The sequence below is a fragment of the Delphinus delphis genome, chromosome 10 (genome assembly GCF_949987515.2).
Source record: "Delphinus delphis chromosome 10, mDelDel1.2, whole genome shotgun sequence".
NCBI lineage: Eukaryota > Metazoa > Chordata > Mammalia > Artiodactyla > Delphinidae > Delphinus > Delphinus delphis.
In genome coordinates, this window is record NC_082692.2 from 40,539,168 (window position 1) to 40,562,872 (window position 23,705).

At 59.9% G+C, this 23,705-nt stretch overlaps 1 protein-coding gene across 1 annotated transcript in view; it reads right to left on the bottom strand.

Moving 5' to 3' along the window:
- Nucleotides 1-527: 527 nt before the first annotated feature.
- The window catches only part of ITPR3 (inositol 1,4,5-trisphosphate receptor type 3), a 66,715-nt gene continuing 43,537 nt past the window's right edge, over nt 528-23,705 (bottom strand). The window contains exons 24-58 of the mRNA XM_060022001.1: nt 23,354-23,411; nt 21,749-21,914; nt 20,602-20,766; nt 20,451-20,525; nt 19,939-20,064; nt 19,024-19,146; nt 18,741-18,941; nt 17,415-17,666; nt 17,038-17,163; nt 16,802-16,927; nt 14,891-15,011; nt 14,158-14,348; nt 13,476-13,624; nt 13,215-13,323; nt 12,995-13,085; nt 12,718-12,887; nt 11,345-11,519; nt 10,995-11,179; nt 10,544-10,744; nt 10,288-10,398; nt 9,709-9,804; nt 9,503-9,604; nt 9,327-9,413; nt 8,652-8,762; nt 8,368-8,560; nt 8,000-8,125; nt 7,437-7,609; nt 6,591-6,755; nt 5,728-5,920; nt 5,160-5,264; nt 4,945-5,072; nt 4,005-4,170; nt 3,229-3,389; nt 1,943-2,104; nt 528-1,358 (exon numbers count right to left, since the gene is read on the bottom strand). Of these exons, the coding sequence (XP_059877984.1) occupies nt 1,290-1,358; nt 1,943-2,104; nt 3,229-3,389; nt 4,005-4,170; nt 4,945-5,072; nt 5,160-5,264; nt 5,728-5,920; nt 6,591-6,755; nt 7,437-7,609; nt 8,000-8,125; nt 8,368-8,560; nt 8,652-8,762; nt 9,327-9,413; nt 9,503-9,604; nt 9,709-9,804; nt 10,288-10,398; nt 10,544-10,744; nt 10,995-11,179; nt 11,345-11,519; nt 12,718-12,887; nt 12,995-13,085; nt 13,215-13,323; nt 13,476-13,624; nt 14,158-14,348; nt 14,891-15,011; nt 16,802-16,927; nt 17,038-17,163; nt 17,415-17,666; nt 18,741-18,941; nt 19,024-19,146; nt 19,939-20,064; nt 20,451-20,525; nt 20,602-20,766; nt 21,749-21,914; nt 23,354-23,411 (4,958 nt within the window). The 3' untranslated portion in view covers nt 528-1,289. The remainder of the gene's footprint in view (nt 1,359-1,942; nt 2,105-3,228; nt 3,390-4,004; nt 4,171-4,944; nt 5,073-5,159; nt 5,265-5,727; nt 5,921-6,590; nt 6,756-7,436; nt 7,610-7,999; nt 8,126-8,367; nt 8,561-8,651; nt 8,763-9,326; nt 9,414-9,502; nt 9,605-9,708; nt 9,805-10,287; nt 10,399-10,543; nt 10,745-10,994; nt 11,180-11,344; nt 11,520-12,717; nt 12,888-12,994; nt 13,086-13,214; nt 13,324-13,475; nt 13,625-14,157; nt 14,349-14,890; nt 15,012-16,801; nt 16,928-17,037; nt 17,164-17,414; nt 17,667-18,740; nt 18,942-19,023; nt 19,147-19,938; nt 20,065-20,450; nt 20,526-20,601; nt 20,767-21,748; nt 21,915-23,353; nt 23,412-23,705) is intronic.

The window sequence follows — 23,705 nt, forward strand, 5'->3', positions numbered from 1 at the left end:
GTTGGCTTAAGGGGCAGAGTAGAGCTACCAACAGGCCAGGCAGGGCCCCGGCTTGAGTCGGCTTCAGCACTCGGGGCGGGTTCTGTGGGAGGCCACATGGCAGGCCCCCTCCCCTGGCCGGGGACACGCACAGGGTCACCTTATTACTCCACGGGACCTTAGCTCTTACCAGTAGATGTTTACATTCCCTACTTCAGGTTTCTTGTCAAGAACAGAGCTGAGAGAAGGGGTAGGGCAGGGCCGACAGCACCCCTTGTTGGGAAGAAGTGGAAAGGGTTCTTAACCTCATTTTACCTGGACTCCTCACTGTGTTTTGAAATGCATAAAATAAAATTCATAGGATTATGATAGAAACCAGTTATCCCGTAGTACAGTTCTGTCCCGGAATCGCTGCAAGACAGGATGGCATTCAGCATCTCCCAAGAGCCCAAGGTTAGGCCAGCAGGCAGGGCTCGTATTCTGTCCTCCGCCAGCGCCACGTTACCACCCACCCCAGCCCCTGAGGAGCACGGGAGCCAGCCTCCCTTTCTAACGGACTAGATTTATTAATTTATTTAAGGTAATTAACGTATTAGTTGTCGGGCCAAAGGATTTGTAAAACATTACACCAAAAGGAGAAAACACAAGCAGTCAAAACCAGCCCCTGTTAACACGCCCCAGCCCTGTCACCTGGGCTTGTGACTCTTGCCCAGGAGGTGCGGGAGGAGGCAGGTCTTAGGACCAAGCCTGTGGTCACCAGTCCAGCCAGGGCTGTGCGGAGGGGGTGGCGTGGACTTGGACACTGAGGTCTACGCACTGTATACGGCAGTTCTGAGGCACAGGGGGGCTGCACGGCCCTGGCCAGGGCTGAGCCTGGCACCGTGAATAAGTTAAATAACAAAGCCCTAAAATCACTAGCGACAGCATCACTGCGCCCCTCCAGAGGCGGCAGTAACCAAAATGTAGTGCTTGGAATAAAATGGAGACGCCACTCCTAATCACCCACCAGGAGGAATACAAAGGCACGTCAGTCATAAGGGACAAAGCAATAGTCCTTTAAGAGGACTTAGGCATTAAGGTAAGCCGAGTCCCACTGAGTTTCTGAGTTTTTTTTTTTTAAGAGCTTGGTCTGGGCAGCACTGTCAGCTCTAGTTTCCCCTCTAAGCTGTTCAGAGTCTATGTTGGCCCGGGGCGGGGTCTGGCAGAGGTGGAGCTGGGGGTTGGGTGGGGACCTGGCCTTGAGGGGCGGTGTTCCCACTCTTCAGCTCTCCAGTGTCGCATGTGGCCTGACGGGCCTTCCGTGGCTCCACTCAGCGGCTCATGCAGTTCTGGACATCCACAAAGCCCAGGCGTTGCCTGCGTTTCCGCTGCTCCGTCATCTAGATTTAAACAGATGCCGTCAGGTTGGATCAGGCTGCCCAGAACCCACCCTCCCTCCCAGCTGCGGTTCAGCCCTGGCGGCAGGCCAAGACGCCCCCAGGGTGTAGCAGGGATGTCAGCCCCAAACTCTTGTCCTCAGCACGTCACAAACCACTGATTTGGTGCAGCTGGGAAAGCACCCCACCTAAAAGAGGGGCTGCCGATTTCATTTAGTCACAGCCAGATGGAGCGGAGGATGCTCTGGGCAAGAGGGGATCTTTCTTGAGAAGCGGAAAGAGGTCTTACCCTGCCGTCACCAGTCAACGCCTGAGGGGGACTCGCTAAAGCAAGGGAGGCCCCAACACCGGCACGAGGTTCCACTCAGCCCTGTCTTTCTGGGGCGCAAGGATAGGGGCCACGACCCCGTCTAGCTTTCCACAGAGGGGAGAAGTGTGTTTGGAACATGTTTTCCACCCCAGACCCAAGAACAGGAGCCAGCAGGAAAGGGGGCAGGGGGAGCGTGAAGGCCCCAACATCCTCCCCCACGCCACGAGGCAGGCCCTGAGGCTGCCGGTGTCCTGCCAGGACAGGGCTAGGGGCACACCTGCTCCTTGAGCTCGTTGAGCTGGGCAGTGAGGTGGGACACCAGCTTCATGGTGGAGTTGAGCTTGTCCTGAAGAATTCGGATCTCGTTCTGCTCCCCCTCCCCCTCGTTGCTCACCAGTGACATGGCCCGCATCCGGGGGAACCAGTCCAGGTTCTTGTTCTGAAAAACATCACCAGTGGGGTGAGCGAGCTTGGGTCCAGCCTAGGAAGGCCTTGTTTAGAAAAGCAGTTGTGTGGGGGGAGCCTGCTACCACACCCTTGGCCAAATTACTCCCCAGGGATGTGTCACGGGAAAATCTGAATTGACCTGTGTCCTCCCCGGGGCCAGAGTGAGCTGGCAGTGACCCTGAGGGGGCGGGGAGGCCACAGCAGAGACAGGCCAACCTCCGTTAGACAGCCCGAGTCTCCCCCTGGTACCAACACCACCTGTTTACTCTCCTAACACCCTGCGAGCGGTGGAAGGCAGGCCTCTGCACCCAGACCCTGCCTCTCCTCCCTCCCTTCCTTCCTTCCTTCCTCCCGCCCCGACAGCACACCCCACACCCCAGGAAGATGCCAGTCAGACAGATGGTGCGTTGAGGGAGCAGAGCTCTGCTGAGGGTGGCTGGCATCTGACACGTGAGGCAAAGCCATGTTTCCCGGGACAGAGGCAGAGCGGGAGGGGACACCGAGCAGCTTTCTAGTTCCTTGTGGCAAGCTCTGAGTTCTCAGATCAACAGATAACACCTGCGCTCAAAGACCAATCCAAATACAGACTCAAAAGACGCATAGAACTTCCCCCCACACCTTTCTTTCCTTTTAGGCTGCATTTTCTCTAATGTGCAATAATCTTAAGATGCACTACATCTGATGGGACTGATGGCATCCTTTACCCTAAATGCGCCCAGACCTTTATTACTCACTGCCTTCACTCCCTTCGCTCCTGCATTGGAGTGACGGTTGATTTCTCCTAAGTTTGACAGTTTATAGTTCATCCAGACGCCCTCTTGGCCTGCGACCACCCAGGCTTCAGAAAGCTGCCCTCCCTCTCACCCAGCTAGAAAAGGCCCCTCAGAAAGGGCCACCGAGCAGCCGCCACAAGCAGGGCCACCTCGCCTCAGGCACCCACGGGCCCCGGACGCCATGCGCGTCCTCTGGGGGCTTTTTTCCGGAGGCACCCCTGCAGCACAGCAGCTGGAGGAGCTCCTGAGTAGCCGAGGTCGGCTCCAGCTGTTCCTTGTCCCCTGCTGCCTGTTAACAAGTGTCCACAGCTGTCCTGACCACCCCCCCTCCCCGGGCCCACACCTTGATCATCTGGGCCACGTAGCTCTCGGGCCCTGTGTAGTCCGTCTTATTCTTCACACGGACCAGCACAATGAAGTACAGGTAGTTCCACATGTTGTGCTCGAACTTGATGTGCTCCTCAAATGACACCGTCTTGTTGTCAAACTTGTCCCTCTCCAGACCTGCGGAGGCAGGAGGTGGGGGTGAGGGTACAGCAGGCACGGCCTCCCGATGCACTGGGGACGTTGTTCTTGGGCTGAAAGTTCTGATGAATGCAGGCGACAGCCCACTCTGGGCTCTTTAGGTCACTTCTATTTAGAGCAGCAGCCACACAGCCATGGAGCCCCCGCCCTGCCGCAGCACAGAGGGGACCATGGGAGCAGACGCCAGGATCCCGGGGGCCGGGGAGCCGGAAAAGCTTGGATGAGGGTCCTGTCCTACAGGGGCCCACCTGCTTCTTTGCCTGCGGTGGCTGTGAGGGGACCTGCACCTCATACCTAGGGGGTGGGGAGAAAGGCCCTGGACTGAGACCAGAGGTTTGAGGCCACTGACCAGGCTCGTTTCCTCATCTGAGACCCAGAGAGTTTAAAGGGAGGATTTCTGAGGCCCTTTCCCACTCCCTTCTATGACTCCAAGTTCGGGTAGGGTCCTGTTCTCCCCAGTTCTGGGATGAGAGAACAGCCACCAAGCCGTTGGCCCCAGGGCAGGGCTCCCCGGCGGCCACAGGAATCTGGGAAGGGCCAGACTGAGGCCGACAACGACGGCCACGGCCTCCTCAGGCAAGAGCCCAGCCTCACCACAGATGAAGCACGTGGTCTTGAGAATTTCTTCCTTCTTCTGCTTCTCACTGCGCAAGTCGGCAAAGGTGTCGATGATCACCCCAAAGATGAGGTTCAGCACGATGATGATGACAATGAAGAAGAACAGAAGGTCATAGACCACGCGGGCCGGGAAGAGAGACTCCTACGGGGGGAAGGCAGGGAGGCTGGGGTCAGCAGCCCCCATCGGAAGGGAATAAGGGCATCTGGCTCCCAGGGCCCTGAAGACGGCAGAGAGGACCCAGCCTCACCACACAGAATGAGAATCACAATCAGAGGCCCTGAGTGTGGATGAGGACTCAGCGGCCGGGATGAGGCCCTCGAGGAGTCTGGCGTGGGGAGCCAGGCCTGCGGGCATGGCCCACCCCTGACTGCTGGTTAGGGGAAGAGCAGCTCTGAACTCCTCTGCCTGCCCTCAGGACACCTGGTCTCACTCGTTCTAGAAACCCTCTGGCCAAGGAGAAGCTTCTCACCCTTGTGCCACTAGGGACAGACTGACATTCTGAGAACGTGGGGCTGCCCGAGCCAAACCCTGAGGCCTCCTTATGGAGCCAGCCCGGCTTCCCCACCCTGCCTACCCTGGCTGCGGGCCAGGGCTGCCTCTCAGATGAAGCCGCTGTGGCCGGGGACCCGCCCGCTGCCTGACTCACGGCTTCCCTAGCCGGGGAAAGCCGGGTGCCAAGGTCTTTCCTCAGAGCGTCTACAGTGAGCTGGTGGGGATGCCTGGGTAGACAGGGGCCTGGATAGCTCAGCTACACCGTAACCGCACGGGACTGGGCGGGACAGCGGGGAGAAGGGGACGCAAAGGTGCAGGGACTCGCAACCCCGAAGATGGAGGGAGGCCAAGCTGCTCTGCTGGCCATGACCTGAAGGCGGGGCTGGGCCCCCGTGGACTGGGGAGGGGGCAGGGGGCGCTCACGTCTTTGGAGGGCTTGCGGAGAATGTCGCCCACACCGCCACCATTGCGCAGCCCGTGGTTCATGACGGTGACGATGCACATGAGCAGGGTGTCACAGGCCCGCTCCGTGCTGTCCAGCTCCTCATCCTCTGCAAGCAGGGTGTGTGCTCAGCCCCGGGCCAGGCCACCTGCCTCTGCCCCCACCGCACCTGACTCCCAGGACGCACTGCCCTCACCTGCCAGGACCTCGGGCACCACGACCCCTGAGACACAGTCCATGTTGTCCCCACTGCAAGTGTCCACAAATGTGGCAGCTCCATGTGGCATCCCCAGGGGGCTGGCTGGAGGGGACAGGATCAAGATCAGGAGGTGCAAGGACCGTCCTCATCATCTCCCCAGTTCTGGGCCCAACATCACATCCTCCAGGAAGCCTGCCCTGATCCTACCAGTTCCCCACTGCCTGGCTACAGTGAAGGGTCTCCATGTACCTGCCCCCGCCGGGCTGTGCTCCAAGGGCCAGGAGGGGGGTCTGCACCCCTAGCCCTGGCGCACCGGCAGCTCCCACAAGTACCGACTTTAACATGAACCACAGGATCTTCAAACAAGAGCAACCCAAGGTGCTCCCACTCCCTCAGTCTGTCCAGGGAAGAGGGAGGCAGTGAGCTACACCCCCACCCAGAACCCAAGAGGAGAAACTGAGGCAGGGGGCCTGGTGGGATAAGCTTCCAGGCCCTGGTCCCAACTCCAGCCACTTGTGCAGGCCCCTCATCCCCACATGCCCGCCCAGGAGAGGCGCCCCCAGACCTCTGGAGTGGTTGCTGGGCAGCCGGTCGACCTCGAGAATGAAGTCATCCTTGAGGAAGAGGAAGCCAACAATGGAGAAGAGGTAGACCAGGATGAGGGCCAGCAGGGCGGTCAGCAGGATGGAGCGGCCGTTGCGGGTCACACTCTTGATGACATTGAACAGCGTCTCTTCGCGGTAGATGAGGTCAAAGAGCTGCAGGGCAGAGATGGGGCCGCCGCTGGACCCACGGGCTGCCTGCCTACCAGTGGTTCCCCCCGCCTCCCCCAGCGGCATCTGCTCTTGGGCAGGCGGAACCAGGCTGGCGGGCCTGTTGGGGCCGTCGTCTCTGAGGAACCTGGAGTTCCAAGGCCCGGGAAACGGAGAGGTCCAGGAGAAGGCTAGAGGGTGGAATGGCCAGCGCATACCACATGCAGCAGGAGAAGGATGGCCAACACTTACGGTGTGCTTGCTATGTGCCAGGACACACTCTACACAACTGTTGTGTGTTAGCTCACTTCACCCTCACAGTTATTCTAAAGGGCAGGTGCCGTTAATTATCCCCATTTTACAGATGAGGAAACTGAGGCACGGGCAGTTAAGAAACCTGCCCAAAGTTACACAGCTAGGAGGGGCCACACTGGGATGTAAACCCAGATGGTCTGGCTCAAGAGTCCAGGCTTGGACCCCCACTGTACAGGGAAGATGGGGCCATGAGTAGATATCAGGGCCTTGAAGGCCAGGCTGGGGTCCAGCGGAGGAGGACACTGGAAATCCACTCCTCCCAGCCCAGCAGCAAGAGGCCTGGGGATGGGGAACTGTTAGCAACTGGCAGGAAGCCCCAGCTGCCTGCCCCTGCCCCTGCCCAGCCCCACCCACGCCTCACCAGGATGCTGTAGAAGAGCTCATGGGCAAAGAGGCCCAGGACACTCGTCAGGATGTAGCCCACGTGGTACAGGAACTCCATGTCCATGACCATGGCCTTATAGCCCCGGATGAAGGTGCCACGGTTGCCCACGAAGCTCACCACGAACACGATCTTGTTGGTCAGCTGTGGGCAAGTGCAGGGCATGGGGGTCAGTGCCCTACCACCCACCCTGAATCTCTACCCCTGTTGCCAGGCCCAGCCGGTGCCTAGAGCAGAGGCGAAGGCTGGGTCTTCAGGGGAGTGGATCTGAGCTGGTCCTGCTCATCCTGGCAAACACAGCCTTAATGAAAATGCTTCCTGAAATGCATCTGGGCTTCTGGGACTAGAATAGAGGAGAAGCCCCTTGGGTCCCCAGCTCCAGGAAGAAAGTGAGATGCAGATACACGAGAATGGGTCAGAGAAGACCGTCCTTAGCCTTTACGGTGACTAGACAAGTTAGGAAAAGGCACCCCCCACGTGCTCGAGACACTTTATTTCTACCTGTCAGGAAACTGTCATAACACATAAATCTTTGATGTCCTCAATATGCCTTCAGGCAGTGCACAACTAACACTGGGAACCCAGCAGCCCTGAAGCTGGTGCTCCAAAGCGGCTCCCGGCTGGCTGGCTCTGAGTGCCTGCTGCCCCGAGTTGTCCAGGGGAAAGAGGAGACAGAGTGGTCCCAGCCTCGGGTCTATAATGAGCTTGGGATCCCAACACAGGGACCAGGGGGAAGGGGCAGAGCAGCAGGCCAGCTTCGGGTCCAGCTGCGTGACAAGCCCAGGAGGGGTTGGGGGTGGGCGGTGGGGGCCCTCTGGCACTCACGTTGAGGGCACCCAGGATGTTGAGCGTGGGCCCAATGCCCAGGTAGTAGATGGAGCGCAGAATGAGCGCCACGATGAGGGGGCGGATGCTGTAGCGCTTGGTGAACAGGGCCGCGATGGAGAAGCAGATGAGGATCCAGAACAGCAGCGAGATGAGGGGGGAGCCCAGCACACCTGGGGGCAGGGAGCAGGGACAGGGCGGCTTGCTCAAGCCCACCTACCCAGCAGACCCCAAGAAGCCACCCCTTTCTGGGAGCCTTCCCTGTAAGTTCCTGCTCACCCGGCTGTAGGGCCCCGCCCATCACACCTGCATCTGGAGGCCTAAGGTAGGAGGCCCTCTCCATCTGCTGCTACCGTAACTGGTCTCTGCCTTGTATGTGTGTGTGCTGTCTCCAGAGGTCAAGGACCCTATCCATCCCCGCGATAAGGTGCAGAACCCAGAGGCCAGTGAAGGGGCTGCTTCTCCCCACTCTGCATCCAGTCCCCTCAGAGCCTGGCCGGCTCACATCAGAGGAGGGAGCATGGAAGGCTCAGGGCCGCCACCTGCCAGCCCTGTGTCCTCACCTGTGGATGCACCCTCCACGTAGGGGTAGAAGAAGGCGATGATGATGTTGATAAAAACCGCCAGGTTGAAGGAGATGCTGCCCCACAGGGTCATGCGGCGGGAGAACCAGTAGATGAGTGGCATGCCTGGGGGAGGAGGTGGTGGGGCCAGGGTAAGGGGGGCCCCTGATTAACACCATCTGCCCACCCCATACCAGGCCGCAGAGCCTGAACAAGCTCCAGGCCCCACTTCAGGAGGAAAACGTGATCGGAGCCCTCCTTGGGGCAGGGGTGGGACCACCACCAGTAGGCGAGGGAGGCAACAGGGGCATCAGTGAGCGGCTCCAGCGCCCCACCCCCGCCCTCCTGCCGGCCCGCAGGGTCCTCACTGCGGAGCTTGCGCTGCCACTCCATCTCGTTGTGCAGGAAGGAGGACTGGTCGAAGAAGTCGCTCACTTTGCTACCCTGCTCATCCTGCTCGGTGGTGGTGAAGAGCCGGTGCTTGGTCTCCTCCGTCAGGAACTGGCAGATGCCAGGCACCGGGAACACGATCTGCTCCATGCTGCGGTCCTGCCGCACGATCTGGACGCACACGGGCACCTGGTCACATCTGAGCTGTGGCCCCCAAGGGCCCAGCCCTCACTCACGGCCCCCAGCTGTTCTCAGGTCCCACCTCTATCTGAGACGTGTGGTTCTCATAGTAGGCCAGGGGGTCCTCCTCTTCCTCCTGTGCCGGTGCTGAGGACTTGAGCATCTGTGACAGCTGCTTGTTGTTGAGGCTGAGCTGGGGGCGGGGGGGAGGGGATGCCGAGGTCAGGCCCACCCCCACCTCCATGCCGGGGCCCAGCTCTGAACTACACCCCACTGAGTGACCCCCAGCTAGACCAGATCCAGCCCCAAAGTGGGAGACAATCCTATAGGACAGTCAGCACCCTCCACAGTCCTGCCCAGGTGCACCGCTAGGTCCTGCTCCAGGCTGCCAGATGCCCCAGACCCACACCACAGCCTTGCTCCCACTCCTCTGTCCCAGTGACATCCCTGGCCACCAGGCCGGCTCCCACCGGTCCTCAGTCCCGCCCCCCAATTCTGAGCTGGCTCTTTACTCAGGTTCAAGCCAAGGCCTTGGGCCACAGGTCTGCCCTAAGTTCCTGGCCCTGCCCCCAGCCTCATCCTAGACTCCAGCCAGGATCTGAGGTCTCAGCTCTGCCCTCAGCCCCGCCCCCGAGTCATAGCCACGCCCTCCAACTCCTAGCCGCACCCCCAATACTATCCCATCCAATCTCCCACCCAGCCCCGCCCCTAGATCTAAGCCCCGCCCCACACCCAGCCCTATCCTCTGGGCCCCCACCATGGAAGAGATGCCCTCGGCCTCCTCCTCTTGGATGCGCTTCACGGGCTTCAGCAGGTGCTGTAGCTGCTTGTTGTGCCTGGAGAGCTGAGTGAGATGGCAGCGCAGAGTCACTGGGTCGTGGTTGCCGGTGGGAGCGTGGCCGCTAGGGCGGGGCCGTGGGGTGGGGCCGGTACCTGCAGCGCCAGGATGTAGATGTTGTGGCCCACTTCACGAGGGCTCACGTCCGAGTTCTCACGCTCCTCCTCCTGCAGGTAGGCCTTCTTGATGACGTCCACCTGCCGGGGCAGGGGCTGCTGAATGCCCTCTTCCTGGGGCGTAGGGCGGGCTGGGCTCTGATCCCCTGGTCCGCCTCCCCACCTGACCGCCAGCCCAGCCTCACCAGCTCCTGGGGCCGCAGGCTGATGAGGATGCGCTCGGCGTTTTCACTGTCGTGCCGGCTCTCCATCAGAGCCAGGAGCAGCTTGGAGGCGTTGTCCTGGGGGAGAGGAGGGAGGGACAGGCCACAGTCTGAGGGCCCCCGCCACCCCCTCCACTGACTACTCCGTAACAGCCTCTCTTGGCCCGTAAGTCCCATGGCCTTCTTGTTCCCCACTTATCCCCAGGGCTTGCTGTGACAAGGATGCTGCGTATCTAGTCCACCCACAGGCCACCTTCCCCCACCCTGTGCACCCCCCAGACAGCAGACACGGACACAGGAGGCCCTCGGATAAACCCAGAACATGTCTGCTTCTAGAGCAAGTGTACATCCAACACGTTTGCTCACACATGCACTTGTGTGTACAAACATGCACACATCACACAACTGCACGTCACCCATGCTTACACACGTGATGCCCACACTGCGTGCGCGCACACACACACACACACAATGCTAACATCACACACACCAGCATGTACACTCAACACACGCATCACATGCACACCCACGCATGCTCACGTGGGCTGCCAAGGGCCCCACCTTGAGTTGCAGCACCAGGTCCATACGGTACTTGCACAGGGGACTGATGTCATTGAGAATCAGCGCGGTGATGATGTCTATGCCATTGGACTCGTGCGTCACGATGCAGGTCTGGCAGGAGGCAGGGGTGGCGGGTCACACGGGGCCTGGGCCCCCTCAGAATCATGGCAGCTCCAGGGGCCTCGGTCTGTCCCCTGCCCGGCCTGCTCCATCCTCCCCCATGTCCACGCTGCCAGGCGCCACTCCGACGGCTCACCTGGTTCTCGTGGCAGGGGCCCTGGCAATACTCGGTGAGGGTCTCCAGGGTCTGGATGACGAGGCCCACGTTGTCCTCGTTGATGTAGAGCCCCAGCAGCCCCAGACCGCCGGTGGTGCTGCCGCACATGATGTCCAAGAACTGCAGAGTCTCGCACACCAGGTTGTAGTTGGTCTTGTTGTTCTGGCAGCGCAGGAAGTTCTGAAGAGCACAGGAGGGGGGGGGGCGTGGCATCGCTGCAGCAGGGAGGGAGGGGCCCGCCTGGGGACCGTGATGCTGCAGGCTGCAGGGGTGGGGGCCTTGCCAGCCTCAGAGCAGTGATGTCCAGGCCGGATGCGGGGCACAGAGTATGGGCGGGGTCAGGAGGTGGGGCAGGCCCAGGGAGGCGGGGCAGGTGTCGGGAGGCAGGGCCGGGAACAGGGAGGCGGGGTCAGATGGGGCAGGGCCTCACCTGCAGGTCCCGGTTGTGGTTCTCACACAGCAGCTGCAGAAAGCGCAGGATGGGCTGCATGATGAGCACGGACGTGCCCATCTCGTTGCTCTGCACGCGCTCGCCCACCTCATGCCCCTGACGCAGGCTGGGGCCCAGCGAATAGCGGGATGAGGAGCTGGGCATCCAGAAGGAGGCCACGCGGCCTGCAGGGTGAGGCCTGGTTAGGCTGGGGCTGCGGGGAGCCGCCAGACCCTCACCCTCACCCTCTGTTCCCACCCTCAGTCCCCAGCCTGCCCACCTTGCCTTGTGCCCACGTCCTCATCCCTGGGGCCCGTGACCCCACTCACCCTGCACCCTCTGAGCCTGACCTTTGGCGGTGGGGTCTGCTGGCTCCCGGTCCTCGCGCGGCTGGCTGCCCAGGTCGCTCATGTTGACGGCCACCGTGGACTTGGTCTCCTGCTGGGCCCGCTTCATGCGGTCGTGCAGCACCTTGAAGAAGCGCTCTGACTTCTTGTCGCTCGTCATCAGGTTGTAGAAGGATTTCTGCGGGTGGACAGTGAGACGGGGCAGCCTCAGCACCAGGCCTGGCTCTAAGCAGCCCTCAGCGAGACCCGGGGGCTCCATCCCGTGCTGCAGGGACAAGGTGGCAGAGACAGAGACGCCCCTGTGCCCTGCGCCTAAGGCTGGGGTGGGGGGCAGCCAGGACCAGCAGAGGTGGAGGAGGAAGGGCCAGTGATGCTGGAGGACTGCACTAGCTTCCTACCCACCTGCATCTGCCCTTGACCTTCCGTCAGTTCCCCACACAGCAGCTAGAGGGGTCTCTCTGAAGTCTAAGTCACATCCCTCCTCTGCTCAAAACCCTGAATCTTCCCCAGGGGCAGGCCTGGGCCCACAGTGCCCACGAGGCCACGTGATGGCCTGCCACCTCCCTGACCCGAGCTCCTCCCATTCACCCCTCCTCCACCCCCTCCAGCCACATCAGCCACTTCCCCTTCACGGCCTTCTGCTGCCGGCTCTGCCCCGTGCGCCCTGCCCCACTTCACGTGCTCACTTCCGGGTCCTCATTCAAACGGTCCCCTCTCAGGGGTCTTCCCCATCACTCTTTCTGAGATACCCCTGGCCCAGAACTCCTGAAGCCCCCTGCCTGAATTACCACCATCCAGCATGCTCTCCGTATTACACAGAGATTGCAGTTAGGGACTGCTGTCCCCACTAGGATACGAGTACCAAGAGAACATGGGTTTCGTCTCTTTCCTTCACTGCTGAATCCTTAGCGCCTAGAACACTGCCAGACACACAGAAGGCACTTACTAAATGCAGACTTATGGGAAGGATGAATGAGTGAGTAAATAAATGAATGGAGATAAAATAATCGGAGAGGGCTTTTGGAGATAGTCGGCCTTTACTTGGACACCAAAGGCTGAGGATGTGGAAGAGGAGGGAAGGAGACCTGAGCAGAGGCTGAGAGGCAAGAATGGTGGACTAATAGGGGGCGGGATGGTGGGCGACAGGTCCAGGCCTGGCTGGAGCAGGGCGGGGGTGTGGGACAGAAAAGGGCCACGTGATACGGGGGCAGATATGGGAGGCAGAGCCTCCCATGAGTAGCCGGACTCGCACTGGCCGCCAGCACCCAGCCCTGCAGCCCCACCCCCATGGCCTGGGGACTGGCACACTGTCCCCTCCTGAGCAGGGGGCATCACCCGAGGAGGTGAGCCCCCCGCAGCCCGGCCCCCCTCCACACCTGGATCTCGGTGTTGCCACCGTCCAGCAGGCGGATGGCCAGGCCAATGCTCTCCTGGAAGATCTTCTCATTCTTGGTGCTGGTGATGAGGTCACACACCAGCTTGGTGGCCCCCTCCTTGTCCAGCCGGCACTGGGTGGCTGCGATCGCTGACCAGTCTTGGTCCAGGCCTGGAATGGGCAAACTCGCTTAAGGGGGAGCAGGTGGAGGGAGGGGAAGGAAGGGCCCAGAGCGAATGGGCCTCCCGGAGGCATAGCAGGGGAGACGCGGGACTGACCGGTGCCCATGGGGTCTGGAAGGTCCCCCCGCGAGCTGGACTTCCGGTTCTGGAGGTAGTTTTGCAGCAGCATTTTGCGCAGCTGGTTGCCCTGCAGGGAAGGGAGCAAGGCCTACGGTGGCCCATTTCGCCCTCTACCCCCCAGCCCAGCGGCCCTGGTCCTGAGGCCCTGGACCTCGTGGCCAAGCCCGCCCGGCACCCAGCCGACCTGGGCACTCACCCGGTCCCCATACTTGGTCTTCTTAAGCAGCATTTGCTGCAGCGTCCTCAGCACCTTGACACACAGCTTCTCCTCCGACTCCATGAGGTCCTTGGTGTGCTGGATCAGCCTGGCCGGCGGGGAAGGAGGGCACACTTGGGGCGGACCCATCCCCCCTCCAGCTGCTGTTCCTGACCACGGCCCTCTGACCCCATGGGCTTTCCGCGTCCTGGGCCGCTGTGCCCCTGCCACCCCCATGCCCCGGCCCCGCATCCCACTCACTTGGACAGGAAGCCTCCACTCTCACAGCGCTGGTGGGCCTCACTGCCCTCCAGGAAGAGCAACTCGGGCCAGTGCAGGACGTCCACCAGCACGGACAGCTCGGCCTGCACTAGGGGCTTCAGCCGCTCCTCCAGGGCCGTGATGATGTCCTGGAGTGGGTGGCGTGGGGAGGGCAGGGTCACCGCTGGGCGAGATGCAGGCCACCCAGGCCCAAGGGATGACCAGGGCGTGACTGCCGTTCCCCCAACGCCAAAGCGCCCCACGGACTGGCCTGTGCCTGTCTGAGGGGCCCTGGGCCCACGGAGCCACCCAGGACAGAGCATGATGTCTGTCTGCTCAGAGCCCCTGGGCATACCCTGGCTTTCCTCCCATCCCCTTCTCTAGCTCTGTGTGACCTTGGGCAAACCCTTTGCCCCCTCTGGGCCTCGATTTTCTGCCACATGGGGATAGTAACTCACCACACCCCCTCTAGAGGCCAGTGAGGCAGTGGACAGAGTGTGCCCTCTAAACGCAAAGGTGCCGTTGGGAGCGAAGGGTGTGCCGGCCCTCCACGAGCGCCAGCCCTGGAATGGTGCCCCTCGTCCCCTGCCCCTAGCAGCCCCCAGGAGTGGGCGAGCTGGCCAGCCCCTTCCCAGGGAGCGTGGGCAGCACAGGGAGGGACACTCCCCAGCCCCACGCCCACCTGCAGCTTCTCGATGATGTTCTTGTAGTCCCACTGGTTGGGGGTGGGTGTGACGCGGGGGAAGGCCCGCGGGGCCGTCTTGTAGTTGGAGACGTTCCGCTGGGCGGCAACTGCACAGCTGGCGCCACTGCTGAGCAGCGAGCTGATGTGGGCATCCAGGTCCATGGGCAGCGAGATAGCCCGGCCCTTGGCTGAGGGGAGAGGGGACGGGGCGCTGGTGGGGGGTGAGGGCTCAGCCAGAGGGGCCAGGCTCAGGGTCTGTGGCACTGGGGGACGGGGCCTGGGGTGCAGGGGCCCCCACCCTGGCCCCCACTTGAACTGAGGTGCCCTCTTCCCTTTTTAGGGTAAAAAGAGGGAATTTTTGCCTCTTCGTTTCCAGCCTGGCTCCACTCTGACCCCTCACCCCTCCACTCTCCCGCCTCCCCCCTCCCCTTCCCTAACTCTCCCTCCTGCCTGAGACCATCTGTAAGCCCAAGAAACTCTGCTCGGGGGATGTCACCCAGCACTCTCCTCCAGGGAACTGCCTCAGAGGAGAAAACAGCCTTTCTCAATTGCCAAGACGCCAGTTAGACACCAAGAAGGACTTACTGAGCACCACCTAGGAGCAGCTGATGGGCGAGCTTCCGGATAAGGTGTTTACTTTGAGGGCGGGCATCCCGAGGGAGGAGAGAGAAGGGGAAGGGAGGAGAGAGAAGGGGAGGGGAGGGGCTGGCCAGTGCCCCAGCACACTCACCCACCATGGCGAGGGTCCGGATGCAGGCCTCCACGGAACCCTTGTGCTGCTGCTGCAGCCACGGACACTCAAGCAGCCGTGTGGTGGACTGCAGCAGCTGCACCACGATCGTCTGGTGTGTCTGCAAGAGGCAACGTGCCTGCTGCCGCAGCCCGGCCCACACTCCACCCTGGGCGGCCCCAGGCTGGTGACCAGAGCCTACTGAGTCTGGGCGTGGGCGGAGGGATAAGGCCTCCAATAGCTACCATGGGCTTTTGTGCCAGTTGGAAAAAGGCACCTCCTTTCCTCTCAGCAGTGCACAACCTGCGCAACTATACGTGGCAGCCCTGTGAGAACTCCCCAAGGTCCAGGCCTGGGGCTTATAACCCTATTGCTGACCCTTTTCTTCCTTTAAAAAAATTTCAGATAAATTAATATTGTGGAAAGGGGATATATTTACATGGTTCAAAAACCAAAAGGTTATAAGAAAGAATACTTCAAGAAGTCTTGGGGACCTCCCTGGTGGCGCAGTGGTTGAGAGTCCGCCTGCCGATGCAGGGGACACGGGTTCGTGCCCCGGTCCGGGAAGATCCCACATGCCGTCCGGAGCCTGTGCTCCGCAACGGGAGAGGCCACAACAGTGAGAGGCCCACGTACCGCAAAAAAAATAATTAATAATAAAGAAGTCTTGGGACTTCCCTGGTGGTCCAGTGGAAAGAATCTGCCTTAGAAGGCAGGGGACGCAGGTTCGATCCCTGGTCAGGGAACTAAGATCCCATGTGCTTCAGGGCAACTAAGCCCTCGCGCCACAACTACTGAGCTCATGTACCTCAACCAGAAAGACTGCGTGCCACAAACTACAGGGCCCACGTGCTCTGGAACCTGCGCGCCACAACTAGAGAAGGGAAAACCTGCACTCCACAACTAGAGAGAAGCCCGCGCGCCACCACGAAAAATCCTACACGCCTCAAAGAAGATCCCAAGGGCCGCAACTAAGACCCAACACAGCCAATAAATAAATAAATAAATAATAAAATCTTAAAAAAAAAAGAAGTCTTGACCCCGTCACCCCCATTCTCCCATGCTCTACCCTGTGGCTAATGAGAGGTGGGGAAAGCTGATACACATCACCAGAGTCCCAAAGGGGTCCCAGGGCCCAAACACATATGTTTCAAAACAAGCCCATCCTGGCTGGGAGGGCGGGACCCAGTGTTTTTTCGCTCAGAAGCACTATCCCCACTCCACCCTCAGTCCCTCTACCTATAGGCAGCCCTTTGACTGGTTTCTTGTGTGTCCTTCCAGTGTTTCTTTATGAATTAGGTGGTGTAGCAGGGTCCTTCCTCAAGGGAACCTGGGTCTCTTCCTTTCAAGGGGCTCTGGGCTGTGACCTGGCTCAAGTCTGGGAATTTGGGGATTGAGGGGCTGTGACTCTCAGGGATTCAAGTCCAACACCCGTTCACAGCCTAGAGCTCTTCTGCCTCTATGGATAAGAAAGGCTTTAAGAAGACTGTCTACCTCTTTCAGTTCTAGGGACACCACGACCAGCTAGCCAACACTGATGATTCTGCGCGTCAGATTCTCCTGCTTCGGCTCTGCCATCCACTGCAGTAATCGCCACACGTTGGCTTCAGTGCATAAGGGCTGCCAGGTGTCCCCGGCTACCCTGGGACCCATCGTACCAAGTGAATTTAGGAATTCCTGTTCTATGGTAATTTCCCCTGTAATTCCCAACCCACGGAAACTGTGAGATAATAAACGTTTGTGGTTTTAAACTGCTATATTTGGGGATAATTTGCTACACAGCATTGATAACTAATACACGTTTATATTCTTCTGCTGTATCTTTATAAGCTACAAGCAAATACGAATATATATATTCTGACTCCCGCCCCACCCCTGCCCACACAGAAGCCGCCAGCAGCTGGAGCTCACCTGCAGGGAGGTGCTGTTCTCAGAGAACGGGGAGCTGAAGAAGGCGTTGATGGTGTCCAGCACGACGGTCAGCACATACTTCTCCAGGGTGGGGTCAGACAGGCGCTTCTCACGCTTACTGCAGACCTGGGGTAGGAGAGGCTGATGCCTGGGGGCCCCTCCACTCCCACCCCCTGGAAGACCGCTGGCCCCCCGCCATGGTCTGTCTGCCAGCCCACACCCCGACAGGCACGGACCCGAGCCATGTCCAGGGTGAAGTTCTCAAAGAGTGTCCAGATGTGGTTGCTGGTATAGATCTCCTTCATCTCCACCTCCGTGTCCACGTAGCAGTGGTTCACAAAGTTCACGTAGGCCATTTTCACCTGGGCAGGCGGGGCCGGGAGGTCAGGGCACGAGCCGGGTCTTCCTCTCTGCGCTTCCCTGATTCTTCCCGACCCTCCCCTTGCTCCTCTGCCCGAGTTCCCACCACCTCCCCACCTCCCGAGCCCTGTCTACTTCCCCCACTTTCCCTCCCTCCCTCCCCCTGCCCCACCCAGCAGGGCTGAGGGGCTGGCTCCCCACCCCCGCACCCTCCCCCAGCCCCCCGGGATCCCCATGTGCACACAGGCCCCACCTCGGTGATGCAGTCCTCGTGTGTCACCACAGACACTACATCCTCCAGGGGCAGCAGGGACGTGCACTTGATCTCGGTGTAGACGTTCTTGCCCTCGGCGCAGGCGGCCAGCAGGTCCACCAGGGAAATGTGGTACATGAGGGGGCTGTGGTCCTCCACGCCGTCCCGGGCAGTCTTCATCATGTCTAGCAGGTGGGCCAGCGAGGCCTTGTCGTTGTAGAACACGACCACGTCGTCACCTGCGTTGGTCAGCTGTGGGTGGGAAGGGGGCACATCAGACCCCCTCAGTCCAGCAGGCTTGGGGCCCCAGCCCTCTCCTGTGCTTCCCAGGGAGAGACTGGGACTCTGGGACTCTGATTCCAGCCCTCACCCGACACTTAGGAAAACCCTCTCGTGCTTGAGTTTCTGGGGTTCCCTGACCCTTGGGACATCCCTGCCCGCTGCCCGATGTCTCAGGCCCTCTGCTGTTAGCTAGGACACCGAACCCCAGACTCAGGAAGTCCCCCCTCCTCTAAGGAAAGAAATCCCACTTGGGCTTGTCTCAGAGGCGCCTCCTCCAGGAAGTCCTTTGTAATCCCCCCCTCTCCCGGCTCACCCTGTCTCTCCCCTGTGCTCCCATAGCTGTAATTTAAACCCTCGAGGAGCATACACTGCATCCCTCTGGTGTCGGCGATTAGGTTAGTCACGGTAATTTAATAATAGCAATTAATAATTGACACCGCACAGCACTTCCAGACACGACGTCTCATTGATAAGTCCCTCATCTCACTTGAGTGTTTGCTCCTTTCTCTCCCTGCTCCTCCCCACTCTGAGGTGCTCCAGAGCAGAGAGCATGTCTGTTCCAGATTTAGATTCAGCCCTTCACCCCTTGTTTGCTGAGTACCTACTATGTGCCAGACCCTGGGGCCCAGCAATGAGCACAAAAGCTGTGATCCCTGTGCCCCCGGCACACTGCCCTCGGGGCTTTCATTTGACTGATTTTCCCCAAGGATACTTGGTCCTTGGTACATAGCAGGTGCCTCATGATTTGTAAATAAACGACAACAAATGATAAACGACAATAAATGATAAATGAAGGAATGAGTTCTCTCAGGCCCGTTATCTGAGTTCTACAAGGCGCCTAATTTCTCCTGGGCCTTGCTTGAGTCCTGTTAGGCCGCAGCCCAAGTTCTGCAAGACCAGCCTCTGTGTCCTCAATTCTCCCCCAAGTCCCCTCCACAGCCCAGCACCCGAAGGCCTCTCTATGACCCACTGTCTGACTCCTCCAAGTCTGGGTCCTGCCTGCCCGCTGCCCGAGTTCCCCGAGCACCCCTCGGCCGCCCTCACCTCGGTCATGATCATGTCCTGGCACTTCTTGACGTACTTGCCCTCGGCCTTGATGACGGTGTGCAGGAAGTCCAGGTACTGCACGTGGCGCCCGTGGGTGGCCAGCAGGTGCACGAAGTGCTGCAACACGGGCTCGCCGATCTCAGAGCACAGCTGATAGTTGTTCAGGAAGATGTGCTGCATGGTCTCCGCCTCCAGCAGCTGCAGGGGGGCAGGACGTCCGTCAGAGAGGGGGATCCCGCAGCCCAGCCCTGCCCCGGAGCCCCGGGCCCCGCGCCCTCACCCCTGGCGTGAGGAAGAGGTGCAGGTGCTTGTGCAGCAGGGCCTGGTTGCCGGTGTTCCCAGCGCAGAACTTCTGCAGGAACTGGTGTGTGTAGCGCAGGATCTCCATCATCTTGGCATCGCCCTGGACGCAGACAGGAGGGGAGAGGGTGCTGGGACCACCACAGGGTGAAGGCCGGGCCGGGTCTGGGGCCAGAACGCAGACGGGTGTGGGGGTGGGTCAGGGCTCAGGATTGGGACCCCAAGGTGGCCAGGTTCAAGGTGGGTCAGGATATGGAAACGTGTGAGGGACTGAGGGTCAGAGGCTGAGATGAGGCCGGAGTCGGGGAGCAAGGCTAATGGGTTGGGATCAGGTGAACACTGAGGGGGTGTCAGGGTCAAGAGTGGGGTGAAGCTGGAGAAATATCAACATCAAGATCAGTCAAGGGGAGGGGTCCGTGGTGGAGATGAGGCCATGTCTGCAGTTACGGGCCAGGGTGGGCATGGGGACAGTCAGGGTAAGAGGTCAGGGTGAGGCTGGGGTACAGAATCCAAGTCATGGGCCAAGGAGAGACTGGAGTCAGATTAGGGTTAACATAGGTCAGGGTAAGGAAGTTGAGGGTCAAAGGTTAAAATGATGCTGAGAGGATGAGGATTAGACCAGAGAGGGAAACAGAAGCTGGGGTCAGAGTCAAGAATCAGGGTGAGACTGGAGTCAACTCAAGGTCAAAGTGGATCAGGATGAGGGGTGGAAGGTCAAAGGTCAAGATGACACTAAGATTGGATTCAGGGGTCAAGGTATGTGGGGCAGGCCAAGGTAAAAGGTCAGGGTGAGGCCGAGTTAGGTCAGCATCAGGGGTTAGTGTGTGGTTTGGGTTGGGTCAGGGTTCAGGGTGAAGCTGCCCCGGGGAGTCAGAGGTCAGAAGTCGGGTGTCACCTTGTCATAGGGGATCTGCAGCAGGTCCAGCATGACCTTGTGGGCATCCATGTTCTTGAGCAGCCGCTGCTGTTTCTTCCTCATCTGCTCCCCGACGCCACACATCTTGTTCAGCCGCTCCAGGATCTGGGGGAGGGGAGGGTGAGCCCAGGGCCCCTTCCCACTTCCTCAAGCTTCCCCTCTGCCCGACCCACCCCTCGGCCGGCCACAGCCAAGCCCCAGCTCACACCGGGGACAGGAAGCGGGAAGGAGGCCACAGCCGCTGAATCAGATCCCTGCAGCACGGCAGGAAAGAACTAAAAGCCCAATCCCACCCATCAAAGCTAACACAACAACATGACTGTAAGATGGAATTTCATTAAGTTCCTTCGGCTTTAAAATAATTCCATCTGGACCTTGGCAGAGTTGTTTTCAACACTCAAGGAAAGCTGGAGGATATCTTCCAAGGCGGCGGGGAGCGGAGGCGGAAGAGGCCGGCCCGCAGACCCACGCCCAAGGACCCGGCCACTCACGCCCTTGACGATCTGGTAGTTCTCGCTGCTCTTCTCCCCAGGTGGGTGCAGAAAGCCCTCCTCGTCCGCGGGCCGCTGGGGGCACAGGGAGCGGGGTCAGCCAGGCCCAGCCCTCGCGGGGGCCCTGCCCCCACTCCCGCACCCCGCACACCTCCTTCTTGTCTTTGGCGGCGCCTGCCTCCACCTCCTCGCCCTTGCCGCTGCCCTTCTTGTCCACCCACAGCTCTGACTTCTCCACCATGGTCCGCAGCCGGTCCAGCTCCGACTTGATCACCTTATAGTTCTCCACGTCTTGGGCTGAGATCAGCAGCTGCACCTGAAGGTCAAGGACAGGCGTGCCTGGTGAGAGAGCACCCCCAGGTCCATTGCCTCATAGAGACTCCCGGCGCTGCACTATCCCGGCCTCTCTGCTCCCGGCATCTCCACTCTACAACTGCTCCTCTCCACCGAGCCAGATCCTACTCGGAATTTATGACTCTGTTCTAAGTCCACTGCCTCCAGGAAGCCTTCCCTGATGGCCACAGGCTTCCCTGCACCCCCGGTCATGAGCTGCGTCATCAGCTGGCTTCAGTTATTCACTGACTCGTGGCACGTGCTGCTGTGGCCTGTCAGTTGTTCACGCAAAACCTGAACAGGGCGGGGCAAGGCATACTGACATCACTGCATGCTGGGAACTGAACCCTGACTCCTATCCCGCCTTACCCGCTCTGGGTCAGTGGGTAAGGGAAGAAAGCTAAAGCCCCCTGGGCCTCAATTTCTCCCACCTGTAAAACAGGAATGAGAGTAGAAACCACGCTGTCGGGGCTGCTTGGAGAATTACATGAATGCAAGCCCAGGGCTCAGTGCCTGGTACACGGCGCTCGCTCATTAAATACCACTCCCCTCTCACAGGGAGCGGTCGAGACCACATGACATCACAGTGACAAAGCCAGTCCCCTTGGTGAAGGCTGAGTGCGCACTAGGCATGATTCAAAGCACTTATTAGCAAAGGTGCACGTGATAGAGTGTGCCGTCTGTAAAGTGCTGTCCACCTCATAAGACATGACAGGCCTGGAGCCAGGCTAAGAGGAGACCGAGGTGGCCAAGACGCAGCTCCCCCTCTAAGGGGCTCGGCAAGGCCAAACACCCCAGGGAGGCATCTCGAGCTGCCCCGGGGCTGTGAGCTGCTCCGTCCTGGCATCCCCGCCTAGCGTCCAGTCTGCAGCCCACCTGCTTGGTGCCTGCTGGCTCCCGAGAAGCCCCCTCGGGCCTTCCTCCCGCTCCCCAAGGGCCGGGCGCTCTGGCAGGGGAGCCAGCACCTGCTCGAAGGTGTGCATGGCCTCCTGGCGCTGGCTGAAGTGCTTGAAGAGCAGCTGCAGGGCCCCCGAGACCAGGGGCGCGTAGTCGTGCATGGTGAGGTGGATGAGCACGCGCAGGAACATGCGGCCACCCTCGTCGTCCACCTCCAGCATGCTGCTCGTCCTCCTGTGGGGGGGGGCGGGGAGGAGGGTGATGGGGGGCACGGCCGGCGCCTTCCTGGGGCCCAGGGGACAAGCAGGCTCCCTGCCACCCATTAGGTAGCCGTGGTGCCCCATGTCACGCTGGCTAAAAATATTGATGTTTCCTCCTCACTTTGCAAACAGCTGTCACCCTGAGCACCCCAGGGATCCCTGTGTCCCCTGAGGTCCCACACAACAGCTGAGGCAGGGACTCTTCACAGGGGACCCACAGACACCCCCAAGGGATTCATGGCTAGAGGCCGGGGCTGTGAACAGAGGTGGGGGGAAACATCCATCTTTCTTTTCACCAACCTCTCACCAAAACGTAGCATTTCCTTCAGTGAGAAAAAATTAGCGGTACCTGTGACTTTGTCACCAATAAAAAAATCACAGATGTTTTCCCATCACCTAAGAGTTGCTATAGAAATTTGCAAAATATCATTTACAGTCATCAAGACTTCAGAGTAATGGTACTAATTACACCCCAGGCACAGATTGTTATTTAATGTGCTAATAGAGAGGCACACGTATATAACTGTCACTTCAAATTTGTTTTCTCCAGTATTTTGATAACTGCATCTCAATGCCATTGGTTTCCTTTGTAATTTTGTGTACACTATTTTATGAATTTAAAAACGCCATTCTGGGAATTCCCTGGTAGTCCAGTGGTTAGGACTCAGTGCTTTCACTGCCGTGGGCCCGGATTCAATCCCTGGTCGGAAAATTAGGATCCCGCACGGCACAGTCAAAAATAAAAAAAAAATTTTAAAAAGGGCTTCCCTGGTGGCGCAGTGGTTGAGAGTCTGCCTGCCGATGCAGGGGACACGGGTTCGTGCCCCGGTCCGGGAGGATCCCACATGCCGCGGAGCGGCTGGGCCCGTGAGCCATGGCCGCTGAGCCTGCGCGTCCGGAGCCTGTGCTCCGCAACGGGAGAGGCCACAACAGTGAGAAGCCCGCATACGGCAAAAATAAATAAATAAATAAAAAATAAAAACGCCATTCTGAGAAGGGAGCCAAAGCCTTCACCAGACGCCAAAGGCATGGCACAGAAATAGTTAAGAGCCCCCAGCTCCTGGGGTGACCCTCCCCACCCTGCTCCAGCCCTCTGAAGAGCAGGCTGCCCTCCCTGCTGTGGGACACAGGGACATCCCTCCAGCCACCTGGCCCAAGTCCTGACACACAAAGGCACAACTGCCCTGAGGGGAGGCAGGGGGATGACCAGGATGACAGTGGGGCCCAAGTGGTCCCGATATCACTGGGCCTGGGCAGGCAAGGGAGGGTCAGAGTGCAAAGCCGGGGCACCCCCACCCCAGAGCCTGGTAAGGGTCTGCAGGAGGATTAACCGAGGGGGGAGGGGTCTCAAGCCTGTGTCCGCATCACCCACCCAACCCCATCCACAACCCCCAGCCTCAACCCTGGCCTCACCCCACTCCAAACATGGCCTCCGCCTGCTCCCCGATGCGGTCCAGGTTCATGTTGGCGGCTGTGGGGAGCAAGAGGGCGCAGATGAAGGCAAGTGGCTGGTCCATGTCCAGGAAAGATGGGGAGCACTGGGGAGAGGGGGCAGGGAGACGCCCAAACCACCCCCTTCCCCACACTGGCTGGTTGGCTGCCCCTCTGCCTGACTCTTCTGGCGGCAGAGGTGGAACCAACCGTGGCAGGGACCAGATCAGCCACCCTGCCCTGCCGGGGCGAGCAGAGCTCTGGGCTGGGGGTGCTGGTCCGGCTCAGCCTGTGACCAACTGTGGCCTTGGGCAAGTCCCTGCCCCGCTGTGGG